The sequence below is a fragment of the Mesoplodon bidens genome, assembly GCF_964165515.1.
Source record: "Mesoplodon bidens genome assembly, chromosome: 15".
Taxonomy (NCBI): Eukaryota; Metazoa; Chordata; class Mammalia; order Artiodactyla; family Ziphiidae; genus Mesoplodon; species Mesoplodon bidens.
The window spans coordinates 67,224,991-67,252,642 of NC_138171.1; the positions used below are offsets into that span (position 1 = coordinate 67,224,991).

General features: G+C 42.4%; 1 protein-coding gene across 2 annotated transcripts in view; it reads left to right on the forward strand.

Moving 5' to 3' along the window:
* PCSK2 (proprotein convertase subtilisin/kexin type 2) overlaps positions 1-27,652 on the forward strand; it is a gene marked incomplete at both ends in the record, with an annotated part of 217,343 nt that overhangs the window by 15,842 nt on the left and 173,849 nt on the right. The window contains one exon of one of the 2 annotated variants that reach the window (XM_081256725.1): positions 4,778-4,882. The exons of the other annotated variant lie outside the window; for it this stretch is intronic. Coding sequence (XP_081112851.1) covers positions 4,778-4,882 — 105 coding nt within the window. The remainder of the gene's footprint in view (positions 1-4,777; positions 4,883-27,652) is intronic. 2 annotated transcript variants of the gene reach the window in all.

Sequence of the window (27,652 nt, forward strand, 5' to 3'; positions counted from 1 at the left end):
TAGGAACCTCCATCCTGTCAGCAAATCTCAGTGAGGCATTTAGCTGACCATGGCTTAGGGTGTTACCCACCCCCATCCCCCCAGAGAAAACTGGACTTTCGTGCAAGTATTCAATACACACACACACACACACACACACACACAAATTAAAGTTAGGATGGGGCTGAGTGGGAACCTTTTAATGCTATCTCAACCACACCAGCTGACACTGCCTCTCCCCAAGAAGTTCTCAGGGTCCCCTTTCCTGTCTCCTTCTCCCCTTTCCTTACCTTCTCCTGTCTAATGCACAGCTGCTATCTCCTTATTTCTATCCTTCTTTCTTTCTATAATATTATACGTTTCTGTCAATTGCACAATGTAGTTTTCCCGCGTGTTTCCTCACTGGCTTATAAGTACGAGTAAGGCAGAGCCTGGGACCCCACCCCCCTCCACCCAGTTCCCTTTCTCCCTCATCCTGATTGCAAAGTGCCGTCCCCCACCCGTAAGAAACTGCATGCAATCCGGGGAAATTAAGAATGGTCTCAGGAAATGTCAGTACAACGCAGAGCCTAGCCTTCCCTGTGAAATGCAGGACCCCTAAATGAAATTGACAAGCAGTTATCAGCTGAACCAGCTTTCTATCCTTGATGTATTGTTTCCCAGTTTTTATTCCTTGAACCTCTTGACAGCAGCTCCCCTTGAAAATAAAATTATACATTTCTTCATATGTGGAATGAAGTCCATTGTTCTACCAAACTAGACTCCCAAATAAACAGGACTGAGCCTCATGAAAATTAGCACAATGGACAAAGCCGCTAAAGGAAAAGTGATGGGTCTGAGCCAGAGTCCTAACTGCTTGGGGGCTCTGGACCCATTTGAGAATCTGTGAGAAGCAGTGGTCATTCCTGAAACAAGCAAATGCATAGAAGCACAAAATTCGGGGTGGAGACAATGTTCGCAGACCAGCGTCCAGGGGTTGCCTGAGGGGAAGGAACTCTGGTCTAAAGGAAGGTGGGCAGTGGGCTCCAAGAGGATTTAACACACGTTATTATCTGTTCACAATCGGCGGCCAGTTCCCTGGGGTTCCTGGCTGTTGAGGAAAGCGAGTGTGTGGGTTCAGAGAGTAGCTTTAGCTTGGAGCCATGGTTATCAGTGGGAGAAGGAGACAGGCGGGACAGAAAAGAGGCATGAGAAGCGTTGCTGGGATCCTTAAAATTTCGCGGCATAATGAGAATTTCTAAAAACTGCAAGTCTGAGTTAGCAACGTTATTATACTGTCACCCAGCCTGAACCTTCAAGCTGACAATTTGCTGTGAATTCTTCTTTCACTTCTTTTTTTCTCCTTCCTTCTGGAACCATGTGTATTTTGCCTTAAGACACAAAGGTGATGGTGTAAAAGAAAAGAAGGGTGTGTGTGTGTGTGTGTTTAAATGAAGGAAACATTTGAGAATATACTAAGTGTTGAAATATATGAGAGGTTTCTTACTGGGACACAGGTGAGGGTTTGGGGACCTAAGATTGCTTTTAGCATGTCTTTTCTATTTGGAAGATCAGCCTTCTACTTAAGAAACAGAGGAAGGCACAAGCATTTCTTCGCTGAGGTCTGTGTGGGCAGCAGGTACCTTGCGCTACTGTAAGGCACACGGCATCTGTCTTTCCCTGCCCATGATGAGCTTGTGCTTGCACATGATCTCCCCAGACAGTTGCTTCTCAGAGGCTCAGAGGGCAGTGGATTTGGGGTCTACACTCCAAAGACAAGAGGCAAAAAGGGCTCAGAAAAATAACCAATGCCTGCAGGTTAATCTTCTGTTAAGTTTGTGGTCAGTCAGTTTACCTGTTTATTGCCCGAGTTTCCAATTTCAGCTCTATGAGACCAATTAACTCCATTTCTTCCATAGCCAAGACAGTGAGTGCTTCTAATCAAAGAATCCAGGGTCGTGGGTCCCAAATACACCGCAGAGGGTCACTCACCAGCCTGGCTGTCCTTGAGTCGCACTCCTCCTTGTCAGGAATTCCAGCCTGCAATCTGTTGGATTCATAGCCAGGGTTATCAAGGGGGACGGGACATAGAGCGAGACAGCAACGGAAGCGGTGGAGGGGGAAGCATCTGGAGTTACAGTCAAGGAGACCAGGGATTTCCGTTGAGAGCTCCCTCTTGACTGGGCAAGTCCTGCCCCTCCCTGAGCCACAATGTCTTTCTCTATGAAATGAGGCACTGAGACCAAACCAGGGGTGCCACTCAACGGCCTTCAGTTGACATAACCATGTGAAGTGACTTCAGTATGTGACAAAGGGAAGTGGTGGGACCTCCGGCTTGAAATTTTTAAATATATGGCCCTCTTAAGGGCATTCAAATTTAATTTTAAAAGTATTTTTACATTTTAAAAAGTTTCAATTTGGGAATAATTTTAGACTTAAGAAGTTGGCAAAAATTGCACACAGGTTCACCCATGTTCATAGCAGCATAATTCACAATAGCTAAGAGGTGGAAGCAACCCAAGTGTCCATCATCTGGTGAATAGATAAACAAAATGTGGTATATACATACAATGGAATATTATTCAGCCTTAAAAAGGAAGGGAGTTCTGACAGTGCTTCACATGGATGAACCTGGAAGATATTCAGCTGAGTGAAATAATCCAGTCACAAAAGGACGAATATTTTATGATTCCACTTATATGAGGTACCAGAGTAGTAATATTCTTAGAGACAGAAGGTAGAATGGTGGTGGCCAGGGGCTGGGGGGAGGGGAGAATAGGAAGTTATCATTTAATGAATGTAGAGTTGAACGTGCAGGGTCAAAAGAGTTCTGGATATCGATAGCAGTGATGGCTGCTCAACAATGGAGTTGCTAAACTGTACACTTAAAACTTTAAAATGAAAATTTTTTATATTCTGTGTATTTTACCACAATAAAAAAATTACTCTTTTTTAAATGGCAACAAAGTTCCCATATACCCTTTATCTAGCTTTCCCAAAGTTAACGTCTGACAAAACCATAGTACAATTTATCAAAGCCAGGAAAAACATTGATATAACACTGTTAATTAATCTACAGATTTCGTTCACAGTTTTCCAAGTGTTCCACTAATGTCCTTTTTTCTGATCCAGGATCCAATCCAAGATATGTGTTACATGTAACTGTCCTGTCTCCCTAGTCTCCTCTGGTTTCAAAAATTTCTGCAGTCCTTATTTGTCTTTTATGACCTTGAAGATTTTGAAGGGTATTAGCCAGTTATGGGTTTGCCTGATGTTTCCTCCTGACTGAATACAGATTATGTATTTCTGGCAAGGAAATTATGTAAGGGATGTCTCCTTCTCAGTGCATTGTATCATGAGGCACATGATTTTGATATGTTTCATCCGTAGTGAGGTTAACTTACATCACTTGGTTGAGGACGTCTCTGCCAGGTTTCTCCACTGTAAAGTATTATTTCTCTTTGTTTATTGTTATATTTCCCCCACTAATTTTAGCATCCTTTGGTGACACTTGCCAGCCACAATTATTTATGGTGTTTCCAAATGGTGATATTCAATTTCTGTTCATTACTTCTACTTGTGTTAATTGGAATTCCACTGTAAGAAAGAGTTTTCCATTTGCCTCTATTCAAATTTAATTTTTTTTTTTAATCAGTAAAACAGAGCCAGAACAATGTCCCTCCAAAGCTCACTGGTGCTCTATAGCCCCAAATTTCCTTTCTTGTGTTAAAAATTCTCAGATTCTTCATGCCCTCCAGAATAGGAAGTAAAACTCCAAGTTCACACCACTTGGCAGTGGTCATAAACACAAGTCTTTGGAGAGCAAAAGATAAGCACACTTACATTTTCTTTCGTTCTCCCTCCACCCCTGCACCTTTTTGATCAAATCTTACGATTACCCTGAGTACATCAGCAGGGTTAAGTAGAGAAAACATTCAAGAATCACTGAACCTGGAAAATTGCACATGAAATATTTATGTTTAATTCTCCCTGAAGAATGTGGTTTTTAATGAACAGGAACAAAATCACAAATGCTACAGTGTTCTAAAAGATTTTCATGTGCACACCAGACCCCTCGCCAAACTTGCTGTGCCCTTGAAGTTCATCTAGTATCTGCTTCTGTGGCCTCAGGCCCCCTCCTCCTTTGCCAGGAATGTCCCTTGAGGGCCCTTATCTGGGCTGCTCCTGGCTGGTGTCGCCAGCTGACAGACAGAGCCAATATTATTGTAGAGTTTTAAGTCTGCACACTCGTAAAAAATGAAGGAATAAAACATTTTTTTCAGCTAGCTATTTGTTCCTGTTATCCATTGCTGAGTAACAAACCAACCCAAAACTTCTTAGTATAAACAACAACCATTTTATTATGTTCATGGACTTGGGATCAAAGATTCATACAGGGTACAGTGTGGATGGCTTGCTGTGGTCCACATGGGGCCCATTTAATGGGTAATGGTCTGTAGTTTTCTCTTCTTGTGATACCTAAGAGAAGAGAATGGAGAACTTGGTGTGGGGATGAATATAAAAGGAAGGCTCCATGGAGGAGAAGAGAAGATTAAAAGGTGGATAAAAGCTAAAGTAATGGAGAAAAAAATAGAAGGTTTGGGAGGAGGGGAGGTGAACGGCATTACATAAGAAAAGGGAAATGGGGAGGAGAACAGTGACAGGGTACCAGAGAGCCAAGTCTGATAGGGGGTTAGCAGGGGTTATCTCACATACACTCCCATCCCAGGGAGCCCCGGCATGCACCCCAGCTCTGGGGTCCCTGTTCTAGGGCGCCGCCAGAAGCTAACCACGCCTGTGTCTGTTTGACTCTCCACAGCTCCCCTTTGCTGAAGGCCTGTATCATTTTTATCACAATGGCCTGGCAAAGGCCAAGAGGAGACGCAGCCTGCACCATCAGCAGCAGCTGGAGAGAGACCCCAGGGTGAGTTTTCCTGGAAACCTGCCTTCTAACCTCTGCTGCCGCAAATGAGCCCATTGTGGGGGTGTACAAGGGAGCAGGCAGGACTTTTGAAGTAAAGGCACTTGACGTGTAGGCCAAATGGATCCCTTGCAGAGTGGTCCTGGGGACTCTGTTCCTCTGTCTTACGCGTAATAATTAAGCCCTCGATCGGCCAGAGGTGGGGGAGTAAACAGGAGTACCACCTCTTTTCTGGCTTTTTCTCCTGCATTACCGTGTGAGCACTGCTGGTTGCCTGGGGACATGCTTTGGCCTGCGACGGATGGGAAGACACCCAGCAGTTTAATAAGTCATTTTACGGACGGTTTCTACTGGTGAATCCACATGCTCTGAGGAGACAGCCATGCCCCATATGGCCAGTGAGCGATCAGCTCACAATAGGCAGTGGGCTTCTCCGTGTCCAGGCATGACTGAAGCCACAAGACCTGCTCAGCCCCTCTTCCCACACTGTTCTTTCTGACCTAAGTTACCCCATGCCCCCCATGTCTTCTGGATGCTCATGACTCCCACTTTTACCTCCAATCTTTACCTTGCTCTTGGACACCAGCTCTCATTTCCTACTCCCTTTCCCCTCAGAAACCTAAATTCAACTTTCTTGTAACCAAACTTATCATCTTGGCCATAAAGCAGCTCCTTTTCCAGTGTTCCCACTTCCTGTTTTCTCAGAATAAGATCTTTGGGCGCCGTTGAATCCTGACTGTCCCCACCTCCTCCGCCCTCCCCACACTCATTCAACTGGGAGATTCTGATTTCTCATATGCAATTCACCAAGAGGGAAATTAATAATCCAGGCAGTTTGCTCTCTGTACACTGAAGGCTTCATACCCTCTTCCCCAGGACTTGGGCGACAGTGGACGTGAAAAGGGTCAGACGTTTGAGTTAGAGGTTTAACATGAGACTCCTTTGGAGCTGATAGAATCTGGAATCATTCATGTGGGGCTTTTCATGTGAACATTTGACTGGGTTTAATGTGGCCTTTAATTAGGAACGCAGATGAAACAGACTCCCCCGCAGATCACCAACTGACAGGCCACAGGCAATTTTCCTTTAACTCCTCACCCAGGGGATCCCGCATTCCTTAGAGTGAAAATACTGCTCTGAAAAGCCACTTTATCTTTGCTTTTGCAGTAAGATCCAAGCTGCTGCTGCTGTCAGCCTATGCCTAGCATTAGTAAAGGGTCTGTTGTAGAAGCTGGCACCATTACCTAAGGGAGAAGCTCTCCTTTCTGTCATCACAGCCTTGGCCTGGCTGTATCAGTTCAGTGTCTGGGGATGCCCTTGAGAAGCCCTAGACAGGGATGCTGCCTGTCTCACCTGTGGACCCAGAGTGGGTACCAGCAGACAATGACCACTCGGGGGCATGTGAAACTGGTTTTCCCTGTGCTTCCTACCTGCCCCATGATCTTACCCTTTATGGCCAATTTTTTACTTTTATTTATATAATTCTTAAAAGTTCCTTTGGTTTCTTTTCTTCCACAATTAAACACATTGCCCCGAGATCATTCAGAGAAGCACATAAAAGAAATTGGAGCAGAAGGAAAGTGGTGCTTAAAAGGCTTGGATAGGGAAAGGGAACCAAGGAACAGTGAAACTAAGAAGCCATTGTTTGGTTCAGAGAGACTCCTCAGGCCCATTAGATTAAGATTTTCTTATTTTTGCACTTACTTGAAATGATCTTTGAAATGCTGATTCTTGAAGTGTAGAGTGATGTTTATGAAAGAGAAGAAAAGATGGGATGGATAATAAGGAAGGAAATCATGTATTGGTGATTCCAATCATTTGTCTTTCTCCTCAAAATAGTATCTATTTTAACCAAAAGGAGCATCCATTCCCCATTGCCCATTATAAGGTCCCGGTAGCCATCTGCCTCTACCTGGTGGGGGTATCCATGTACCTGCCCACAAAGACCAAGAGAAGAGAGCAGCAAAACTAAGGCCGTAAATCTCCCGTATCTTTTATCTGCCTTCTCATCAAGGTTAAATGTCAGGGCTGCTGTCAATAATAAAATCATTTTAGGAAAAGAAATAAAGCATAAAACCTCATAATTCTTTGCAAAATGAAAAAAAACCAAGAAACAAAAAACAAAAAACCCTGCTCGTAATGACTGCCTTGTTCCAAAAAACAACCCATTAGATTAAGGCCTCAGTCTTTCCTGCAGGATGTTCTTGTGGTCGCCTAATTTTCGCATCGGCTGACAGGAATCGGGTGACTACTCTTAAACAAAAAGCACTGATGATGAGCCATACAACAGCAGTGTTATGAGGATTCTGGAAGCCCAGTGGGTTTCTAGACCTTAAACTAAGGGCAAATATGTCGAGTTAGGATACCTCAACGTGGGGTTACCCAAGCACATTCAAACAGGTTTCAAAAAGAGAAGTAAATAGACATATAGAGAGGAAAGGGGAAGGATCAGGTAGTTGAAAAGGATCCTTTTGTCTCTTGCACAGACGTTGCAAGTTACTTTTCATGAATCAAGATCTTAAGAGCAAGTTGTTTTATCCTCCTCTGAAACACGTTGTCTCCTAGGCTTATCAGCTTTAATCATGCTCGCAGCCCCAGCTTCCTTCTTCCCCTGTCTCTGCATTACTTCCTGGACTCTCTCACTAGCTGTCACCTGGCTTGTGAACGACAATACAGAGCCCAAGGAGCCATGTACATAAGTACGGGAGGGTTTCAGCTTCTATAGACTCTCAGGGCTCAATCTACCTAGGTAGCTTTTTAGCCAAAGAAATTACCAAGATCTCCTATCAACCCAACAAATAGAGAAGAAAAAGATAGAGGACCAAGCTTACTTTTGGTTTTGTTCTGGCTTCAGAACAGAAATCTCAAGGATGTTTGTCCCTCATTTCACGACTAACTTTTATGTTTAAGGAAAAGAAGAAAACGACTAGAAAGGGATCACATGGACTTTTTGTCCAGGCCATTACAGGGCTGATTTCAATATCTTTATATTTGTTCATCAATATTCAGGGCAACAGCTAAGAAAAAGATTCTGGTGCAGACTGTTTTAAAGGTATTCTCTTGCCTTTCCATTTCTTTCTGCTAAAAAGACTAGCATAATGCCGTGTTAACATCATTTAGATACTAAAAAGCAAAAACTGTGTCTTTTTTATTTCTGGGTATCTTTGTATAGTGCAGTTCTGAGCACACAGTAGATGCTCAAAAAGTGACTGTAAAGTGGATGGTTAATGATTTTTTTCAGAGTTTTAATCTATGAAGTAATATTGTTCATCTCATCTTATGTTTTCATTGCTATTCTAAAATGTGCATCCACTAGGAAACAGAAGTATAGCCTTCTTTCTAACGCTTCCTTTAATTATATTCTTAACTGTGGGCAAAAGAAACCAATTCATTTAATCATTTTCAAGTCTTGTCACTTAAAATCCTATGAGGAACCAGTTTTTAATTTCCAAAGTCACTCTGTGTTCCTGATCATATTCAAAGTCACAGTGCAACCACCGAAGCAAGAACAACATGTTTGGAAAGTGTGTGGATAGCTAAAATAATTTGAAGATGTAATAAATAAATCCAAAGCTGAAATGAAATAATAAAACCAAAAATTCCTTCTCCGCATCAAGGTCAAGAACAAATAATCCATGTTCGAAACCTCTGTGACATTAGTGAAACTTTAGCTAAGAGCAGCATCAACAAATCTTAAAGTCAAACCTAACTGGTCCACAGTCTACACATCAAACCCCATACGTTCTACAAGTACTTGAAAAGCTGCTGGGGAATAGATTTATTTAAGACATTTGTTTCACAGTCCTGTTGAATCATACCTGCTCATCTGACATAGAGAGCATTGAAATGAAATACGTTCAGAAACATAAAGACTCACATCGTTCAATAACACCCACCAGTTAGATGGAAGCCAGATAATTTAACAAAAAATAACCTGAACGTCATTTGTTGCGAGAAGTTATATTTGATTCAAGAGTTACAAATGTTTATTTCCTTTTCTCAGCAATGCTACTAGACCATCCAATTATCCCTTGGGATCATTTTTTCCAGCATCTTTATTGGAGTATAATTGCTTTACAATGGTGTGTTAGTTTCTGCTTTACAACAAAGTGAATCGGTTATACATACACATATGTTCCCGTATCCCTTGGGATCATTTTTACACCCGTTTCGAGTCAGAAACTCCTATTGGTCCACTGAAACCTTTTCTCAGTTCCCCGGTCTCAAAGAATGTTTCGTTTCCTCTGTGTTCTGTACACAGGAGCTGTATCTTCCCAACTTCTTCCTCATCCAAGTGTATTCATATGTCTTATGACCATAGGTATCAGCACATGATCACATAGTGATTCACTTTTGTTCTTGTTTTTTTGTTTGTTTGTTTGTTTTGCTTTGTTTGCCGGTATGCGGGCCTCTCACTGTTGTGGCCTCTCCCGTTGCGGAGCACAGGCTCTGGACGCACAGGCTCAGCGGCCATGGCTCACGGGCCCAGCCGCTCCGCGGCATGTGGGATCCTCCCAGACCGGGGCACGAACCCGTGTCCCCTGCATCGGCAGGCGGACTCCCAACCGCTGCGCCACCAGGGAAGCCCTCACTTTTGTTCTTTAAAGGTCTATTCTGAGGGTATTTGTGAGTTTTCAGGGCACCCCAAAAACCCACAAAAGTTAGCTTCACTGGATGGTCTTCAAAAATCTCATAGAACGATACAATCTAAACAAAAGAGAATTTTGCCTATTCTTTAAAACTAACTGGACATGACTGGTGTGATCTGTTTGTAAAAATCTGAATAATGAGTGAATCAGGCTTCCTTTGTCCATGGGACTTAATAATACAATAATTGATATTATTTTTTAATGGCTTCATTATCATAGCTGAAACTCAGGTGGTTGACTGAAGCTGGGAATGGCTTGTAATTGCTTTGGGTCCTTCAGAAGTTCAAACAAGCAAAGAAATTCATTTACCTTCTTCCTCCACAAGTTACATGAAATTTTGTCATAATCGCTAAGCTCTTAGCTTCCAATCCTTTTCAAATACCTAACGTCAGCCACAGTAATTTGTAATGATAAGGACAATCCACTTGATGTATTGTGTCTTTCCTTGGATTAATATTAGATAACTGTTTGATCACAGTCGTCCCTCAGTTTCCACAGAGAATTGGTTCCTGGACCCCCACGAATACCAAAATCGCAGATGCTCAAAGTCCCTTATGTAAATGGCATTGCGAAGTTGGCCCTCCATATCCGTGGGTTCCACATCTGCAGATACGGAGGGCTGACTGTACTTCGATAAAAATTTGGAGCAGAGAAGAAAACACACAATTATGTTCCGGAAAATCTACTTTCAAATAGAAAATGTCGTGGAGAAAAATGCCTTCCCTCACTTTTTGTTTTGGTTTTGACCAAACCTTCCTCCAGTGGGTATGTCCTCTCCTTACGTCACAGCGACGCATGAGAGTCTCAGCCTGTGGGACTGGTAAAAATAGAAATTAGATCATTTTAGTGCCTTTAAAAAAAATTTGTAACCCCCCCCCCCGAAAAAATAGCTTGGTTTATTTGGTTGGTTTTGATTTTTATACCTTATAAAAAAATTGTTTCTGTTTTCCACATTTCTTTTTTTTAATAGGTTTTTTTTTTTTTTTTTGCTGTACGCGGGCCTCTCACTGTTGTGACCTCTCCCATTGCGGAGCACAGGCTCCTGACGCGCAGGCCATGGCTCACGGACTTAGCCGCTCTGCGGCACGTGGGATCTTCTCGAACCAGGGCACGAACCCATGTCCCCTGCTTTGGCAGGCGGACTCTCAACCACTGCACCACCAGGGAAGCCCTAATAGGTTGTTTTTTATCTTCATAGTTAACTCTAAAATGGTGAGGTTTGAGGTTTTCAGATACTGCTCTAAGAAATGTATAGAAATCACCTAATTATCTTCTGAATGTCTTCTTTAGGGAAAAAATGAAAGCCGATAGATTTAATTATATTTTACTTATTTAGAAACACAGACATGGTGAGTTTATTATAAATCGTATAACAAATACAATAGTATTTTGAATTTCTGTAGAGCTTTTATTCCAGAGGGCATTCATGGCTGCCTTTTCTTCATCTTCTCCTTTCCTTGTAGCATGAGTTGGACCAACAGATGCTATTCCATCTTGAAATGGAGGTAACAAAGAGGTTGATGTGTGCCTGAGTCGCACATGAGTTTGAAAGCCCAAAACAGCAGTTCGGGTCCCCAACAATGGTGACCATCTTTTCCAACCTGGATTTAGGTCTCTTGGTCAGACAAGGGAACAACCTATTTGGAATTGGGATTCTCACGGGGAAAAGACTGTCCATGATGCACGATCATAAAAGCTCGATGGTCCATGAATAAAGCCGTGCAAGTATAGCGTTGGCCAATGGTGGGGTTTGAAAGTGGAATGAAATTCCCTTAACTCTTGGGGCCTTAGAGGCACAGATTAGCCAGAATTCCCAGGAGAGACTCCTCCGTGGGATAACAAGGACTCATGGGTGCATCTGGCATGTCTTTTGCAAACAGAGAAATAAACTGGGGACATATGGAACAGAAATAAAGTGATGTTGATGCCAGAGAACGCAGAATAAGATAGAGAAGGAGAGACAGAGGCACAGGAAACATTAAAAAAAAAATTATAGGGTGCGACTCAGCCCCAAACCCACCTCCCAACAGTTGTCATGTGACCCCTTCAGTGACCTGGACCTTTCCTGTTCTGTTAACAACTCAATTTTCTATCATAAAAAAGGGAACCACATTGCCTACCTTGAAGAGGCAAATCACTCCATAAGGAGTGCATAGCAAAGTTTAGCATGATTTCTTCCCTTTTTCCTCTGGTTTTCCCTCCCTGCTTCTCTCCACCTTATTTCCTCTCCTCAAGAATCCAGAAGCAACAAACACACGCTTTTAGAATGTGTGTCTCAGGGTTCAAGAGGAAAGCTGCTTTACAAAAACTGAACTACAAATGCAAGTGAATACCTGTACAGCGCAATCCATTAGGAGGGCATTTGGGCTCATCCCTCTCACTGCCCAGCCAGCCAGCTAGTGACCCTCTGCACATAAGTGAGGAGAAAGCAAGATTACGCTCATGACATTTCTGCAGGAACCAGACCACCGAGTAAGAAGAGGACAGAGGGGATCTCTCTGGGGCTTCTTCTCAGTTTAATTTGATAACAGTTGTAAGACTAGTTCGTGTCTGTGGAATGCTGTTGTCCTAGTTTGGGTTCCCGCAAAAAGCAAACCCTGAGACAAGAACTTAGAAGAGGGTCACTTATTTGGGAGGTTGATTCTCAGATGCACAAGAGAACGAGTAAAATGATGGAGGGAAGTGAGGAAAGCAAATAGAGGGTGAGATTTTTAGCAGGTCTGCGTTGTAGGCAGCTGAGACTCAGTCCCACTGGGGGCCCTTCAGAGCTGTCCCACAAGGAAGGCGGTTGCCCGATGAGTAATCTACTAGCTCTGTCTCTCATTTCTGAGCTGACCTGGGATGTTAAATCCCTGGCCCTTCCGAACTGCCCTGTGCACAGGCTGAACAAGCCTCAGGATGCTGGAGAAAGTCCCCAAGCAGAGTGGCAGATGGAGATGCTTGACGTAAGAAGCTGTCGGCAGTGGCAGGTGAACTCCTGCTGCAAATCCTACCATCCAACCTGTGCTAAGGATTCAGCAGGCATCATCTCATTAAACCTCAGATATGTCCTGCGAATTAAGTGGTATCAGATCCCCAGTTTACGGGTGAGGAAGTGCGAGTTTAGGGAGGCTCATGACGTACGTACTGACCATCCTGTGGTTTGTAAGGGGTCCTCACACTGCATGGTGCTTCTCTGTCCCTGACTTAGATTTTATAAACTAATTTCCCTCCTCCTCTGCACAAAGAGAATAGTAGAGCAGGAAGATTCCAAAGGAAACATTGATTCAACGCTTTGCCTTGAAGCTTTAAAATATAATTCAGACAAAATAGACCCAAAGAGGGTAAATGACTTCTCTGGGGTCACACAACCGTAACTGATGGGGAAGAATTAATAAAACTCACAACTCCTCGCAACACCAGATCTGATTTAAATAAAAAGCTAAATGAGGGACTTCTCTGGTGGCGCAGTGGTTAAGAATCCACCTGCCAATGCAGGGGACACGGGTTTGAGCCCTGGTCCGGGAATATCCCACATGCCACGGAACAACTAAGCCCGTGCACCACAACTACTGAGCCTGCGCTCTAGAGACCATGCGCCACAACTACTGAGCCCGCTCGCCTAGAGCCTGTGCTTTGCAACAAGAGAAGCCACCACAATGAGAAGCCTGCACACCGCAACGAAGACCCAGTGCAGCCAAAAATAAATAAATAAAAGCTAAATGAGGATTGATACTGCTTACGGACTTGTGATTCTTTAAGACCTTGTTCTCACTAAATAATAACTGGATTCTCTAAATAAGAAATAGTGTAATGGGAAAATATGAAGTGACATCATTGGCTTATGTGATTTATGTGAATTCAATGAACTCAGCTGTAAATAGAAAAGTGAAAAAGGAGGGGAAATAATAGCAAGGTGGGCACTTCTGCTCACGATTCTGCTCAACTGGGATATGCCCTGAAGTGGCGTGAATAAGTGGAGCCATCTGAGAATGCAGTCGGCCTCTTTCCCTCCTGACTCAAAGTGGGAGCAGTTCACCTTTCTGGGTGAGAGACTCCAGCGTTTAAAGATAATACTTTTGATGCAAAATATTTCCTAAGCACAAGCCAATGTGTTCGTCGGCTGTGTGAACAATAGGACAGGACCAGATTCCTGTGGAAGGAAATTCCACACGTTGGTGTTGTACTGAGACACAGTATATCGATTTCTAACTTTCCTAAGAAATTTTCAAAGTTCATTTTGACCGTGCATAGTTTGCACTTTACCCACTTCAGAACTCTATCCCTGCGGTGTGATTTCTCCACAAAAAAGTAAACAAAGATGGTATCTTAGCTTGGATTTCCTGGAAACAGACCCTGAGGTGGGGAGTTGCATGTATAAAAGATGTTTCTACGAATGTGGTGTGCAGTGTTTCCATCTCTTGTGGTTCCCTCCATCCTCAAGCCAACAACACACATCAAATCATTCCTGTGCGTCACATCTCTCTGCTTCCTCTTCTGCTTAAGGCTCCTGTGACTCTGTTGGACCCACCTAGATAACCCAACATAATCTCCCTCTCTTGGTCTTAGCAGATTAGTCACCTTAATTACAACTATGAAGTCCCTTTTACCATGTGATATATCACATAAGCATGAGAATAACGCCAGGGTCTGGAGACCACGGGGGGCCAAAATTCTGCCCCGAACCTTGGTCCTTCTGGAAGAGTTGGTATGCCTCTAGGGTCAGCAGCTTTCTCCAGGCAGCCCAGCTCCCCCACACTGCCCTGCTCCTGGGATTGCACTTAGCTCAGAGGGAAACATGAGTTTGTAGGCATACAACACTGACCACACTTCGAGCCCAAAGGGTGAAGCTGAGAACCCACGTGGAGCAGCTTCTGACTTAGCATCCCAGCTGGTGACCAAATTCATTTTCTAGACACCTCATCAAGAGGTTGGCTCAGCAAGTGTACACCTTCATGGGTTACACACTTTGAGAGTGACTTGGCAGCATCTGGAGAAAGGAAAGTGTATTGCGAGAGGAAACAGAGGAGAGATGCCTTCAGTGGTGCTCTAACCTGTGGGAAAAGCTGATCTGCCCTAACCTGCTGGTTTTAGTATTCAGCAGGGAGGACTTTCTGTATCTCCTCTGGGTGCTGCAGATGTGCCTGGCTTCCTGCCTCAAAGAACTGCTGCCAGTGATATAATTAACTCTTCGTGGGGAACAGGGGAGAAGTGTTTACTATGGATTCAGAAAGGCACAGGCAAATCTGCTAAGGAGTAAGCCAGGCTTTTTCTAGTTGTCGTGAGCATATTTTAAATGATCACTCCTGCTCACGCTGCCACGCATACCAAAAGAGAAGGAAGGACACTCTGGAAGACACCCTTCCAGCAAGCCCAGGGATCTCCGGGGAGTCTTAACTGTCTTCGGGAGAATTCTAAGAAGCTCTAATGCAGAGGAAAGCAACAGGGAAAGAAGAAAGTGCTTCTGTGTCGTCTTCATAACTCACAAGATGATGACCCTCGAATGGTGAGCTGGCAAACTTTTAGGATTTTCTACCAAAATCTTCAATGTTTTTAAGACAAATTTCTCCTGACCTGCCTTACCTCGTTCCTTCCCCAGCCTTCCCCAAGATGCAAAGGAAATGCCTTTAAATATCTAAAATGCCTCTATTATATCACCTAAAAATAAGCATTTTGTGTACGCTCATTAAACTCACAATATAACTCCATTATCTAGTTGCTTGCTAGCAAACCATTTATTTATTCCGCAAGTATTTACTAAGCTCAACTACATGCTGAGCACTGTTCTAAGTACTGGGACACAACAGGGAACAAAACAGACCACGAATGCCTCCCGTGAAGCCTATATACTAGTGGGGATGAAGGACAGAGACAAAATCCAGATGAATAAAGCAATTACGTGACTGCTGGTGAAGGTGTTATGAGGATAAATAGAGAAAATTGTGAGGAAGAGGGAGTGACAGGGGAGGGGTGTTATTTTATAAAAAGCATCCAGGGTTGGCTACTCTGGTAAGGTGACATTTAAATATACAGCTGAAGGAGGTAAGGAAGGTTTCCATATGGTTGTGGAGAAAGGGCATCCCCAGCAGAGGAACCAGCAAAGGTAAAGGCCTTGTGTCCAAGGCGCACTTGATGTGTTCTGTGAACAGCGAGAACACCAGGAAGGCTGGGAAGATGGAAGCCCGGAAGAACAGGGAAAGAAATGAGGTCAGCAAGGAAGCAAGGCCAGAGAAGACATTACAGGTCAGGGTAAGGACTTTGGATTGGCTGAATGAGATGGGATTTCTCTACTTTGGGGTGAATTATAGATGATGGGGTGGGCATGGGGTGCACTCTGGAAATCAGGGAGATCAGTGCAAGGTGATGGCAACTTTTCTGAAAGGATGGTGGAGACAGGATGATGGCTTAGACCAGGGTAGAAGCTGGTCGAGGTGGTGAGAAACAATATTTAGGAATATTTTGTGAAAGTAGAGACTTCAAATTTGCTGATTCTTTTGTTGACAGATCAGATAAGGAATGGGAGCGAAACAGAGGAGGCAAAGGTAACTCTAGAGCTATTGGCCTGAGTTATTAGCACATGGAGGTAGCATTTATGTAGATGGACAGATTGGAGGAGAAGCAGGTTGACTGGGAATGGGTAGGGAATCAAGAGAGTAGTTTTAAGCATGTTAACATTTGAGGGTTGCATTGAGCATCCAAGTCGAGAAGTAAAATAAGCAAAGGGATTTAAAAATTTAAGATGGAGTTTGGAGCTGGAGACATAAAGTGGGAGACGCCCACACATTGATAGCATTCAGTGCCATGAGACTAGTTGAGGTTATCTAAGAAATGAGTGTAACTAGAGAAGACAAGCTGTGTGGGACGGAACCCTAGGGCATTCTAGAATGTAGAAGCCTGGGAGATGACTGGGGACCAACGGAGGAGAGAGAGAAGGGACAAATAATAGAGGAAGAGGATCAGAGGTCAAGCAAAGACTAATCTAGTCAATGTGCCCTACCTCATTCACATTTTACCAGAGTATCTTGGCCGTCCCTATAATTATTTCTTACGAACCACTTAAGAGATATCAATGGAATATACTTCTTCAGTTTTTCCATCTCTAATCTATTTTTTCTGAAGAAGTATTGAACTTCATGGTGCAAACATGAGATTATGAAATAAAAATGGTGGCATGAATTTTATCTCAACCAGACACTGCTGTATCTGGGCTGAATGGTTGTCACATTTGACTCAGAATGGATAAGAACCAAGCTTCTAAAACCTCAAGCCCAACTAGGCAATATCTCAGAGCCAAGACCCAGTTCTGTGAGCTGCTGGGTGAAGTTACCGGGAAAGAGCCTCTGTCTGACGTGGCAAGAGGAAAATCTGAGTTGGGCATTTCTTTTTAATTTTGAGGAACTATAAAAGCTGTGAGACAGATCAAGTTTGACTGTAGACCCGGAGGTAAGAACCTTAATCTGCAATCAAGAAATACAAAAATCCAAGCTGCGTTGATTCAACCTTGATCACATTTTCATGGATTTCAGAAAGACAGAGTTCTTTTTTTTTTTTTCTTTTCTTTTGCGGTACGCAGGCCTCTCACTGCTGTAGCCTCTCCCGTTGCGGAGCACGGGCTCCGGATGCGCAGGCCCAGCGGCCATGGCCCACGGGCCCAGCCGCCCTGCGGCACGTGGGATCCTCCCGGTCCGGGGCACGAACCCGCGTCCCCTGCGTCGGCAGACAGACTCCCAACCACTGCGCCACCAGGGAATCCTCAAGATAGAGTTCTTAAAATAATTCCCTGTTAAGATTCAATATCTATTTAGAAAGTAATTCCTCACTCCTTAAACCACTGCTCCAAAGTGAATTGTATTCAACGTTTAGCTGAAGGATGCTATCAGTGTTCCTTAACGATGACATGAACAAATGGTTAAAATAAGTATGTCTATCTGGCTAAGATCATGTTTCATGAGACAAAGTTATGTTTGGAGTTGGATAAGCCTCAGAAAGTTTAAAAAAAAACACTCTAAAACCCTCTTCGGCTATTTTTAAATTGGTTTAGCCATTTTCCTTTTATGATGTCCATTGACATGTTTGTGATCACATCTTCATCCATAAACAAGCTTTGGGCTCTTAAATCTAAGTCAAGGGAATTTAGAAAATGAGAGGAATTGAATTCTTACCATTTCAGGTAGTTTCAAACCCTTTTGGGTTGAGGAGAGGAAATGACTGAAGTCAGGTCTGGAAAAGAGTAAAAAGCAGCGAGACAAAGAGATTCAGGTCTGAATAACAATCCAATTGCTGGAGTTTATCTAATTGGTTTCCCATTATCTGTACCAAAAATATTGTGTTTTCCATCTTCTCTCTGGCAAGTGTGTCCCATTTAGCAATAAAGAACTAACCGCCTGAGAGAAAACAGGTAAGACAAAACAATTTTCTATTTTCCATTCCCCTTGAAAAGGAAAAGCAGCCCACCCCATGTAAAGAATTGCTTAATGGATGTCAGTTTGTAAGGACACCTCAGAGAAATGACAGGAGAAAGCCCTCCCAGAGAGCAGAAGAAAACCAAAGTGGTTCAAATCTATTGTGTGGAAACAGACTCAAATAATTGCCTATGAGGGAGCAAAGGAGCGTGAAGGAGGGCGTGCAGCTTGAGGTTGTTTTGGGGTTGTAACACTAGCTCTGATACCAACTAGCCACATTCCCTTGACAAACCGTTTTATCCCCGAGTCTTCAGTTTCCTTGTCAATACAGTAAAGAGTGTAGACTAGTTAGCCTCTGAAATGTCCCTTCAGGTGTTGATACCTGAGATTCCAGGGGCAACTCTGAAGTTCCTCCAACTGGTTGATGTGAAAGCCATAACTAAAACCCAGATTTCCCACTAGTTTGTGATCCTTCCTTTGCATATCTTTACTTTCACCTGAGAAATGGGGATTTTCTTTAAACCAATACTCTAAAGTGTTTGGGAGAACTAGCGTTTATGTTAGCATCCTCATCTTTTACAAGAAAATTTCACGTTGTGTGTTGTTCAAACTAGTTCATCAGAGCCCTAAAATTCCACTTCTTGCCTCAAGGGAAATGCTAGATGATGAGGTGAAGGTTTTTCATCCACCTCAAAGATAATAGGTTCTCTATCCTGTTTTATGAGTTGGGATTTGGTGTAAGATTTTGTTGGGCAAGCTGGGTGTGATGGAGCAGAGGTATTTCAACTAAAACAATTAAGTTTGAAAACTAGTGATTTCTAATTAAGTTCTATTCTCCAACCCAGTCAATCAGTGTGTCAGGTCAGGATCACAAACAGAACGCCTAGAGAGGCTGGGCAAATAAGTTACCAGTTGAGGTGGGTTGGGTGTAAGCAAAGCAGTAACTCAAGCCAGAGGACAAATGATCACATTTTCTTCTGCCTCTAGGTGGGAATACAACAGGGAGTGGTGGGGACTGTGGAAAACCAGAGTTACAACCCTGTCAAAAGGAGGAAGCAGAACCTCTTCCTCAGATGATTGTCATCTCACAAAAATGGGGGTCCATGGTTGCCAGATATCCCAGTTTTTCAAGAAAATCAGAAAATGCCAACCTTTGTGCAAAATCTTTGTGCTTCTTAAAAGTATTAGTGACTAAATAAAAAATTCTTAACACGTGAAAAAACTGAAGAAAATCTGTCAGCAGAACAGATTTGTCCATGGGACTCCATTTTGTGATCTGTCCTCTTCAACCTCCCAAAACAAGATGACTTGGCATCGGGCAAGTCACCTCTATGACAAGCCCCCGACCTCACAGTTTGCAAAGGTGGTCCGCATAAAAGTTCTTCCGTAAGGCAACCCCAAAGCACTGGGACACAATCCAGGCTCTGCTCTCTGGGGCCAAATCATTTCCTCTTCCATGTGAGAAAGCTCCAAACATTTGCAGATAGTTACCATGGCCCTGGACCTTCTTCAGAGTAAACATTCCTGGTTCTTTCAGTTGTTTTCATTGAATTTGGTCTTACTTCCTGGCCTTCCCCATCACACCTCTCTGAACATTGTCTGAGAACTAAACAGACAATCCAGCTGCATTCTGATGATGTCAGAGTAGCACTGGAATCTTATTTCCCATATTTTGAAAGCTCTTCTTCTGTGGACATACCATAGGATCACTTTATCCTTCTTTAGAGGTCACGGATCTTATATTGACGAATACTGACCCTACAACTAGCCAGAACTTCTAGTTTCTGCTCAAATATGCTGCAAATCAATCCGTCCTTGGAAGATTGGGATATTGGTCCTAAAGCAAGGACTTAGGTTTAATTTTTGAATGTTTCATCTTATCAGAGTTCATTACGACCTGTCAAGGTTTTGTTGGATCCTGATTCAGTCTCCTTCCTGTCATCTCTGATTTTGATCAACATCAATATCCTCAATAATAAAAAGGTTGAATAGAACAGAAAAAAATGACAAAGCTCAAAACCCTTTGTCCAGGATGATATAAATCTATTACTATAGACCCTAAGGAGTATCTCACACTGACCTCATATTGAAAGGAAATTATAAAGTACCCAAAGCCCCCAAAACAGCATTCAGGTTAAATGAAAAACAGTGTCTCACCAGGGAGGCTATTTGAAGACTGGGTTTATATAGCTTAACTGCATCACTCTGAATCTAGTTGATTTGTTTGTGTACACTGCTGTCTGAGCAATCAGTTCGTTTCCCATGGAGCAATCTAATTCAGCTATTCACATGACCAAAATCACCAGACCAATCAGTTTTCAATCTCGTCTTTAGAGGTAATTTGAATTCACTCGATAATTTGTCCACACATCTGCAAATGGTTGCTTAATCATGAAAATTTTTAATCAAAAAACCAAAATCAATGAGTAATCATCAACGCTAATCATGAGAGTACCAGGTGGCACTCATGTGTGGACCAAATCAGATTTTTCTAAAACTTAATACAGTGATTCCTTTTTAATGAGTAAGTGAAGACATCTCAGAAATAGGCTAATTCAGCTAAGGATCATATTCTCCATGGCTAAAATATAACCTATCATTTGACTTCTATCAGAGCACTCCAAAAAACTCCTCTACCACTTATTTATGTGACATGGGCAAGTCACTTAACCTTGACTAATTGCCTCTCTTTTACCATCTGTATCATTAAATAACAATGAAAGTCCAAATGTCTGAAATAAATTGCCTTAATTTTTCATCTCTATCATGGAATCACGGTGAAAGTGCAAACGTCTACAAATAAATGCCTAAGATTTCAAAACTATAAGGGTGACTTCATCCTTGAATGTACATAGTTGTTTCACAAATACATTATAACTTTTGCAAGAGCAGAAAAGGGGATGGTGTCACCTACTTCTTTTGCATTTTCTCCCACTTAATTCTCCAGTATTCTCCTTGCCCGCCTCTACTCCATGAAAAATTTTAGTGTGAATTAAATCAGTGTTCCTCAAACTGTATTATGTCAGGGTCCTTGCATTGTCTACCAGAATGTTGTGAATAATAAAAATATTAGTTAAGACAAGCTAGATTATGTTGCTCTCATGTCCCAATGGTTTGACGTACAAATGTTTACTGTGCACTCGTGCTGCATGACCAGCACGCGTCCATGGGGGCCCTGATTAACATAATCTTTCAGTAACTGATGCTGTTGAAGGTTCCAGCATCTTGAGATGCCACCACCCTAACATGGCTCCCGGGGCACTGGAAGAGAAAGGGGAAGAGGAAGCATGATGAGCTGAACCCGCTCTTAAATGCTTCATCTTGAAAAGGACACATATCACTTCTCCTCATCACCCGTGGGCCAGAAAGAGACACCACGCCTGAGTCAGTGTGAAGAAGCCGAGAAGTGGAGCGCTCCTATGTGCTCAGGAAGGAGAGAAAAACTAGACGTGGGGAACAGTAGAAGTCCCCTGTACAGTGCATTTTTTATTCAAAACCATAATAAAAATATGAATAGAAGCATGTTCTAACTTTATGGGTGACTCCTTGGGACTGAGACTTTCCTATAAGCTTGGCACTCACGTTTATAATTATATCGGCAGCAATTACTACCATGCAGTCTCTGGCTAGTGAGAACGGATGGGGCATTTGTGCCAAACTGGGGATCTTACATTTTGCTAAGATGTCTAGAACAACATCTCTCATCACGTGTGCTCTTCTGCAATGTGACCTGGCCCTTCTCTATCAATAGCTAGAGTCTATTTCTCCATCCCGTGAATCTGAGCAGGCTTGTGAATTTTTGTGCAGTAGAATGTGGTAGGAGTGATGCTATGCCAGTTCTTTTTTTAAAAACTTATTTATTTATTTTTGGCTGTATTGGGTCTTCGTTTCTGTGCAAGGGCTTTCCCTAGTTGCGGCGAGCAGGGGCCACTCTTCATCGCGGTGCGCGGGCCTCTCACTGTCGCGGCCTCTCTTGTTGCAGAGCACAGGCTCCAGACGCGCAGGCTCAGTAGTTGTGGCTCACAGGCCTAGTTGCTCCGCGGCATGTGGGATCTTCCCGGACCAGGGCTCGAACCCATGTCCCCTGCATTGGCAGGCAGATTCTCAACCACTGCGCCACCAGGCAAGCCCATGCCAGTTCTTGATATAGCCCTTACCTGACCTGGTAGCTTCCTCTCTGGCCTCTTGGAACCCAACCGCCATGGAGGAATTGTGACTACCCTGAGAACACCCTGCTATTAGAAGGCCAAGCCAGATGGAAAGGCTGGTATGCCACGAGGAGAGAGGGATGCTAAAGTGCACGCAGATACAGACGTGGGAATGAAGAATCATCCTGGAAGTGGTCCCTTCAGCCTCGGCAGCCACTCCATCTGCTACTACCTGGAGACAAACCACCCAGCTGTGTCTCCTCTGAACTTCGGACCCACAAAATCTTGAGCCAGATAAAAGAGTTGATACAAGGCACTCACTTTTGGAGTAGTTGATTGTACAGCAATAGATAATTTTCCCACCATTCAGCTGGGTATGAATCGTGGAGGACCGAGTCAGGCGTGGAGCTTGTTACAATGGGCAGGCTGATCCCTGAGACACTACACCTCAGTGGTCTGTAGCATATCTGCAGGGTCTTTTCGTCAATGATATTTCTTTGGGTATTATGCTGTTTATATTTTACTTGTAAACTTGTGTTAGTTTCATAGGTATACAGGAGGTATAAGCATTAGGAGTTGCTACCAAATTTTATTTTGTGTATATTTTAAATAACCTGCCAAGATGGGGAAGCCAAGGAAAAATGGTTTTCCTTATGAGTCCATTCCTTGTTCAGGTTTATTCAAGTTTGAGAAATTAATGAATTTGAAAAAGATCTAAAAGAGGTGGGTTTCTCCAAAGCACGAACTTTGGCGTGAGACAAAAGCAAAATGGCCCTTTCAGGGCAGAGAGATCAGTGGGTGCCACGTGAGGAGCCACGTGAAGAGCTGCATGGTGGTGGGAAGAGTGGTGAAGGCAGAATCAGGAGTTGTGAGTTCTAATCACAGGTCTGTCATTTATCATCTGTGTGGGTTACACAAAACCACTTGGCTTTATGGTCCTCAACGCCCCATCTGTGACATGATGAATGAAATCGACCCTGCTCATTTCGTGGTGTTACTGTGGCAATCAAAGAAGATGAGAGACGGAAGTTTTCTGAAAAATGTGAGGTGTTGTTATTGTTCACAGAGATTCAGGGCAGCATTTTAAGATTCATGCTGAGAAATCTAAAAATAACCTGATGAAAAACATGTAGGAAGTGAGTTTAAAAGAACCTCAAAATTATTTTTTTAAATGCAAACCTGTGCCTTACCAAATAGCAAATTACATTGGATTTAAATTTTCTTTGAAGTACAAGGAAACTTGCCATCTGTTGGGTTGCTTGGGCTGGAAAAAGAGGGTGAATCCAGAGCTCTTGCCTCTCTCTGAATTCCTGTAACCTCCTAGTCTGTCTGGAGTGTAGACTTGTGGTCAAGTTTAGGAGCTTTGGTAGATTCAGGTTTTAATCTCATTTCCACCACTTCATTCTCCAACTGCATACATTTACATAAGTTATTTAGCTTCTCATAATCTCATCTGTGAAGTGTGGTTAGTATTAATAGCACCTGTCTCAAGGGTTGGTGTGAACATATCATGAGATGATGCTAAGGTAAGTGATCAGAAGATGATAGCCGTGACTAGTAATATTTTACTCTGCAGTGTATAATTACAAAGTGACTGATACTGATTTCTGAAAATCACCTGTTTTAGCACATTTATTCACTGCAGTCCTTTAACAATTTTACACATACGTCATGAACACATCACATTTAGTTGAGTAGGTGATTTTATTTTCACTGTAATTTTGCCAAAATAATACAGTTTTAAAAATTAAATGCAAGGCTTAACATTAACGATGGCAATATTTTGCCCCACCTCTACCAAGTCCCCTTCCCTCAGAGGCATTATCCATCAATGCTTTAGCTGTTCCTTGTGTTAAGTCCACATTTTAAAATAATATGTGTATGCTGAAATGTGCTATTTCATCTCAGATATAGTCTGTTGGCTTTCTTCTATGGAGGGTGAGAATTTTACTTCTTCAAATGCAACACACACACACACACACACACACACACACACACATTTATATTTCTTCCAGCTTTTGAATACAGTAGTCCCCCGTTATACCTCGGGAATATGTCCCAAGACCCTTAGTGGATGCCTGAAACCACAGATGGTACTGAATCCTATATATACTATGTTTTTTCCTACACATACATACCTATGATAAAGTTTAATTTATTAATAGGCACAGTAAGAGACTAACAATAGCTAAAAATAAAATGGAACAATTATAACAATAGACTTTAATAAAAGTTATGTGAACATGGTCTCTTTTCTATCTCACTCAAAAGATCTTATTGGACAAATTTAATGCCTTTTCTACCTTAACAAAGTACTTATCTCTCATCATGGCCATAACCTTTACCGTTGGAGGTGCCACGGCAAAAGTAGCACAAATTTCATTTTTCTTCTTCACAGTTTCACAGATAGAAGATTCACCCTTACTGTAGATCTTAGCAACATCAGCATATGATTTTTATTCTTTCCTTATTAAGTACAAAACTTTCACCTTTTTACTTAAAGGAAGCACTTTATGGCATCTCTTTGGCATATTCGAATTGCCAACACAGCATCACTACTCTTGTGATTTGGGGCCATTATTCAATAAAACAAAAGTTACTTGAACACAAGCACCAAGACACCTTGACAGTCAATTTGGTAACCAAATGACTAAGGGATGGACACGGGATGGAGTGGGATGCTGTGAGATGATTATTATTGATATTTTGTACTATTATTATTTTTATTATTTTGATATTATTATTTCGATAACTTGTTTCTCTGCTCTCTCTTTTCTGGAGACCTATCAGTGTTGTTGGGCAAATCATAAGATAAGTCTTATAGTTTTATTATTTTTCTTTGTTTTATTTCCATATTCTTTGTCTTTTTGTTCTACTTTTTGAGAAGATTTATGTGTCCATATATCCATATATATGTTGTGTGTGTGTATATATACAGATTTTTTTTAACAGCAAGAACTCTTTCTTGTTCCTTTTGTATAGCATCATGCTCTTGTTTCATTGATGCGACTTCTATTCTCTGCAGAGTTTTCCTCCTAGTTCTTTTATTTTTATTTTTTTTTGTTTTCAACCGAAGTATTTATTAGTAATCTCTATGGCACTTAATCCATAAGTTAACATAAAAAGATTTAAAAGAATACACTGTTATATACTTCTTGCTATACATGTATCCCAAGTCTAGTATTTTCACTATATAGAGTGGATTAACCCAACTGAGAATGACTTTCTTTAAAATATTCCTATATATTGGGTTTTTAATTTTTAAAGTTTCAGAAAATGCTTGTAATGCACCCTTCCATGTAGGTTTCTGCCACATAGAACTCCTAGTTCTTTTAAACTTTTGTTCTACTCCCTGCATTTTCTCTTTCCTCTGAGTTCACTATTTTATGGTTTTAGTTAGTATTTATTTGCTTAAACTTTTATTTTAGAGTATTTTCTCAAATGCCTGGTTATCCTTAGCTGTCCATTCATTTTAAAAAATTGATTTGAACCTCTGTGTGCCTGAATGAAGACACAGCCTTTTGGGGGGAGTACCCCCAAATAACTGTAGGTCCTATCTCTTGATCATGTCAGTTTTCCAAAGAGGAACACACCCACATCCAGCCTGGAGAGCAAAGTCTGGCTGCTTGCACTCTGGGATCTAATCATGAGAAGGGAATATCATGGTGCAGTGGTGAGACCATTTCAGTTAATCCTCACTTTTAATATAACACCTATTCCCAGCTCTTTATGTGTTTGCTATTTCCAATACCGAAACTTTCTGGTTCATTTTCCAAAATAGTAACCCTAATTGTTCGCCATACAGATTTTTAACACCTCTCCTTGCCTTTGATGTGGCTGGTGCCTCTGATTTTTGAGTGTTTCTGGGATGGCACGGTCTGAGTCAGCTGCATCTTGTTAGCTTCTCCCTCAGCGTACACTTAGGTTCCAGCTTCCCAGTTCAGTTAAATCAATGACATTTTTTTGTCTGCAGTAAATAACCCATAACATGAAGTCTACCCTATTTTCAAATGTTTAAGGGTGCAGTACAGTGTTGTTAACTGAAAGCAGATCTCTATAACTTTCTCGTCTTGTGTGACTTAAACTCTATACTCATTGAACAGGAACTCTCCCTTTCCCCCTCTCCAAGCCCCTGACAACCACTGTTCTACTTTCTGCTTCTATGAGTTTGGCTACCTTAGATACCTCATATGAGTGGAATTATGCAGCATTTGTCCTTCTGTAACTGGCTTATTTCACTTAGACTAATGTCCTCAAGATTCACCCACATTGTAGCATATGACAGGGTTTCCTTTTTAAAATTTGTTGCAAACTTGTTACTACATGTTACATGTAGTGAGCACATGTGCGATTGAGCAATTGAGCATGTGTGCCATTGCTTCTTTCGGGTAGCCACCAGAAATGGAATTGATGGGTCAAAGTTGTGTTTTGACCCTGGACTGAGGGTTAGGCTTCATCTCACAGAATTTGGACCTGGGCCCTTTGTGTTTCAGATAGTGTGGCAGAGCCGTCCTCTCATTCTCAGAGTCACCCAAAGGAAGTTCACTGGTGGCCGAACTAATTACACCTTGTCTGCATTTAATTTTATCCCACTGTGCGATGGACTCACCTCCCAGCTGTGGAGACACTTGATCTATGATGTCCCCAGCATCAGTGGTCACCTATTAATGCTGACCATCAGACTGGGTGCTGCATCCAGTACACCCTGGCCTCGCATGCAATGGAACAGAGTAATGAGTTATGAAAGTCACAGAAGACCTATGCCTAAGTGTTGTGGGACATATATAATAAGTAGGTGGCTTTGTTCCAGAATTTTGGTAAGGAAAATAGTCCAGCACCTATCAGATCTATCTAAGACAAATAGAAGATTCTCCATTTACTCCTCCCTTCAAGAAGTGGTAATGAGGTATACCTAGTGCCAGGTGTTTAAGGTCAAAAGTAACCTAAATAATTAATTGACATTCTGCATGTCCCATGAGACTTTCTAGCTGTCCAAATAGGTATATTTGCAAGTAAAGAGTAGCAAATGATAAACTCCCAAGTCAACAGTTTGGGGACCCTACGTCTCCTGCAAAAATCAATTGTTCTGATTTGCTTTTCAGTAACCTCACTGGATTATTCCACTCTACACACTGCACTTTTACATGCTCAGCAGGCCTAGCAAGTGGTGTAACTACAACATGGAGCCGAATCTGATATTCTGCCATCTTTGCCTTCTCCCTCTTTTCCCTGAAGCCTTCCTTTATGTCCTTTTTGAAACCATTTTAGTTGAATGTGAAGTGGCCCTGGTGAAGTTCACCATCAAGCCTCTCTATTTGGGTCAAACTGGCCATGTGATGCTCCTTCTCAGTTGATTTACCACTCATGTTGACTACCCATCTGCTACACAGACTTTGGAGGCAACCTCTTTATCCTTCTAACTGTGCAGTGGAATCAGATGTCTCCCATACCTGCAATGGCCCCTCACCTAGTTTCAGCCCCGCTGGAACTCCCTTCTTATCTGGACACTTCCTCTGACCCCGATGAAGAGTGGAGGTCAGAAGAAAAGCCAATGAACTTTGAAGTCAGGTGCTCCTGTCCCCTTGGGGGAAAACC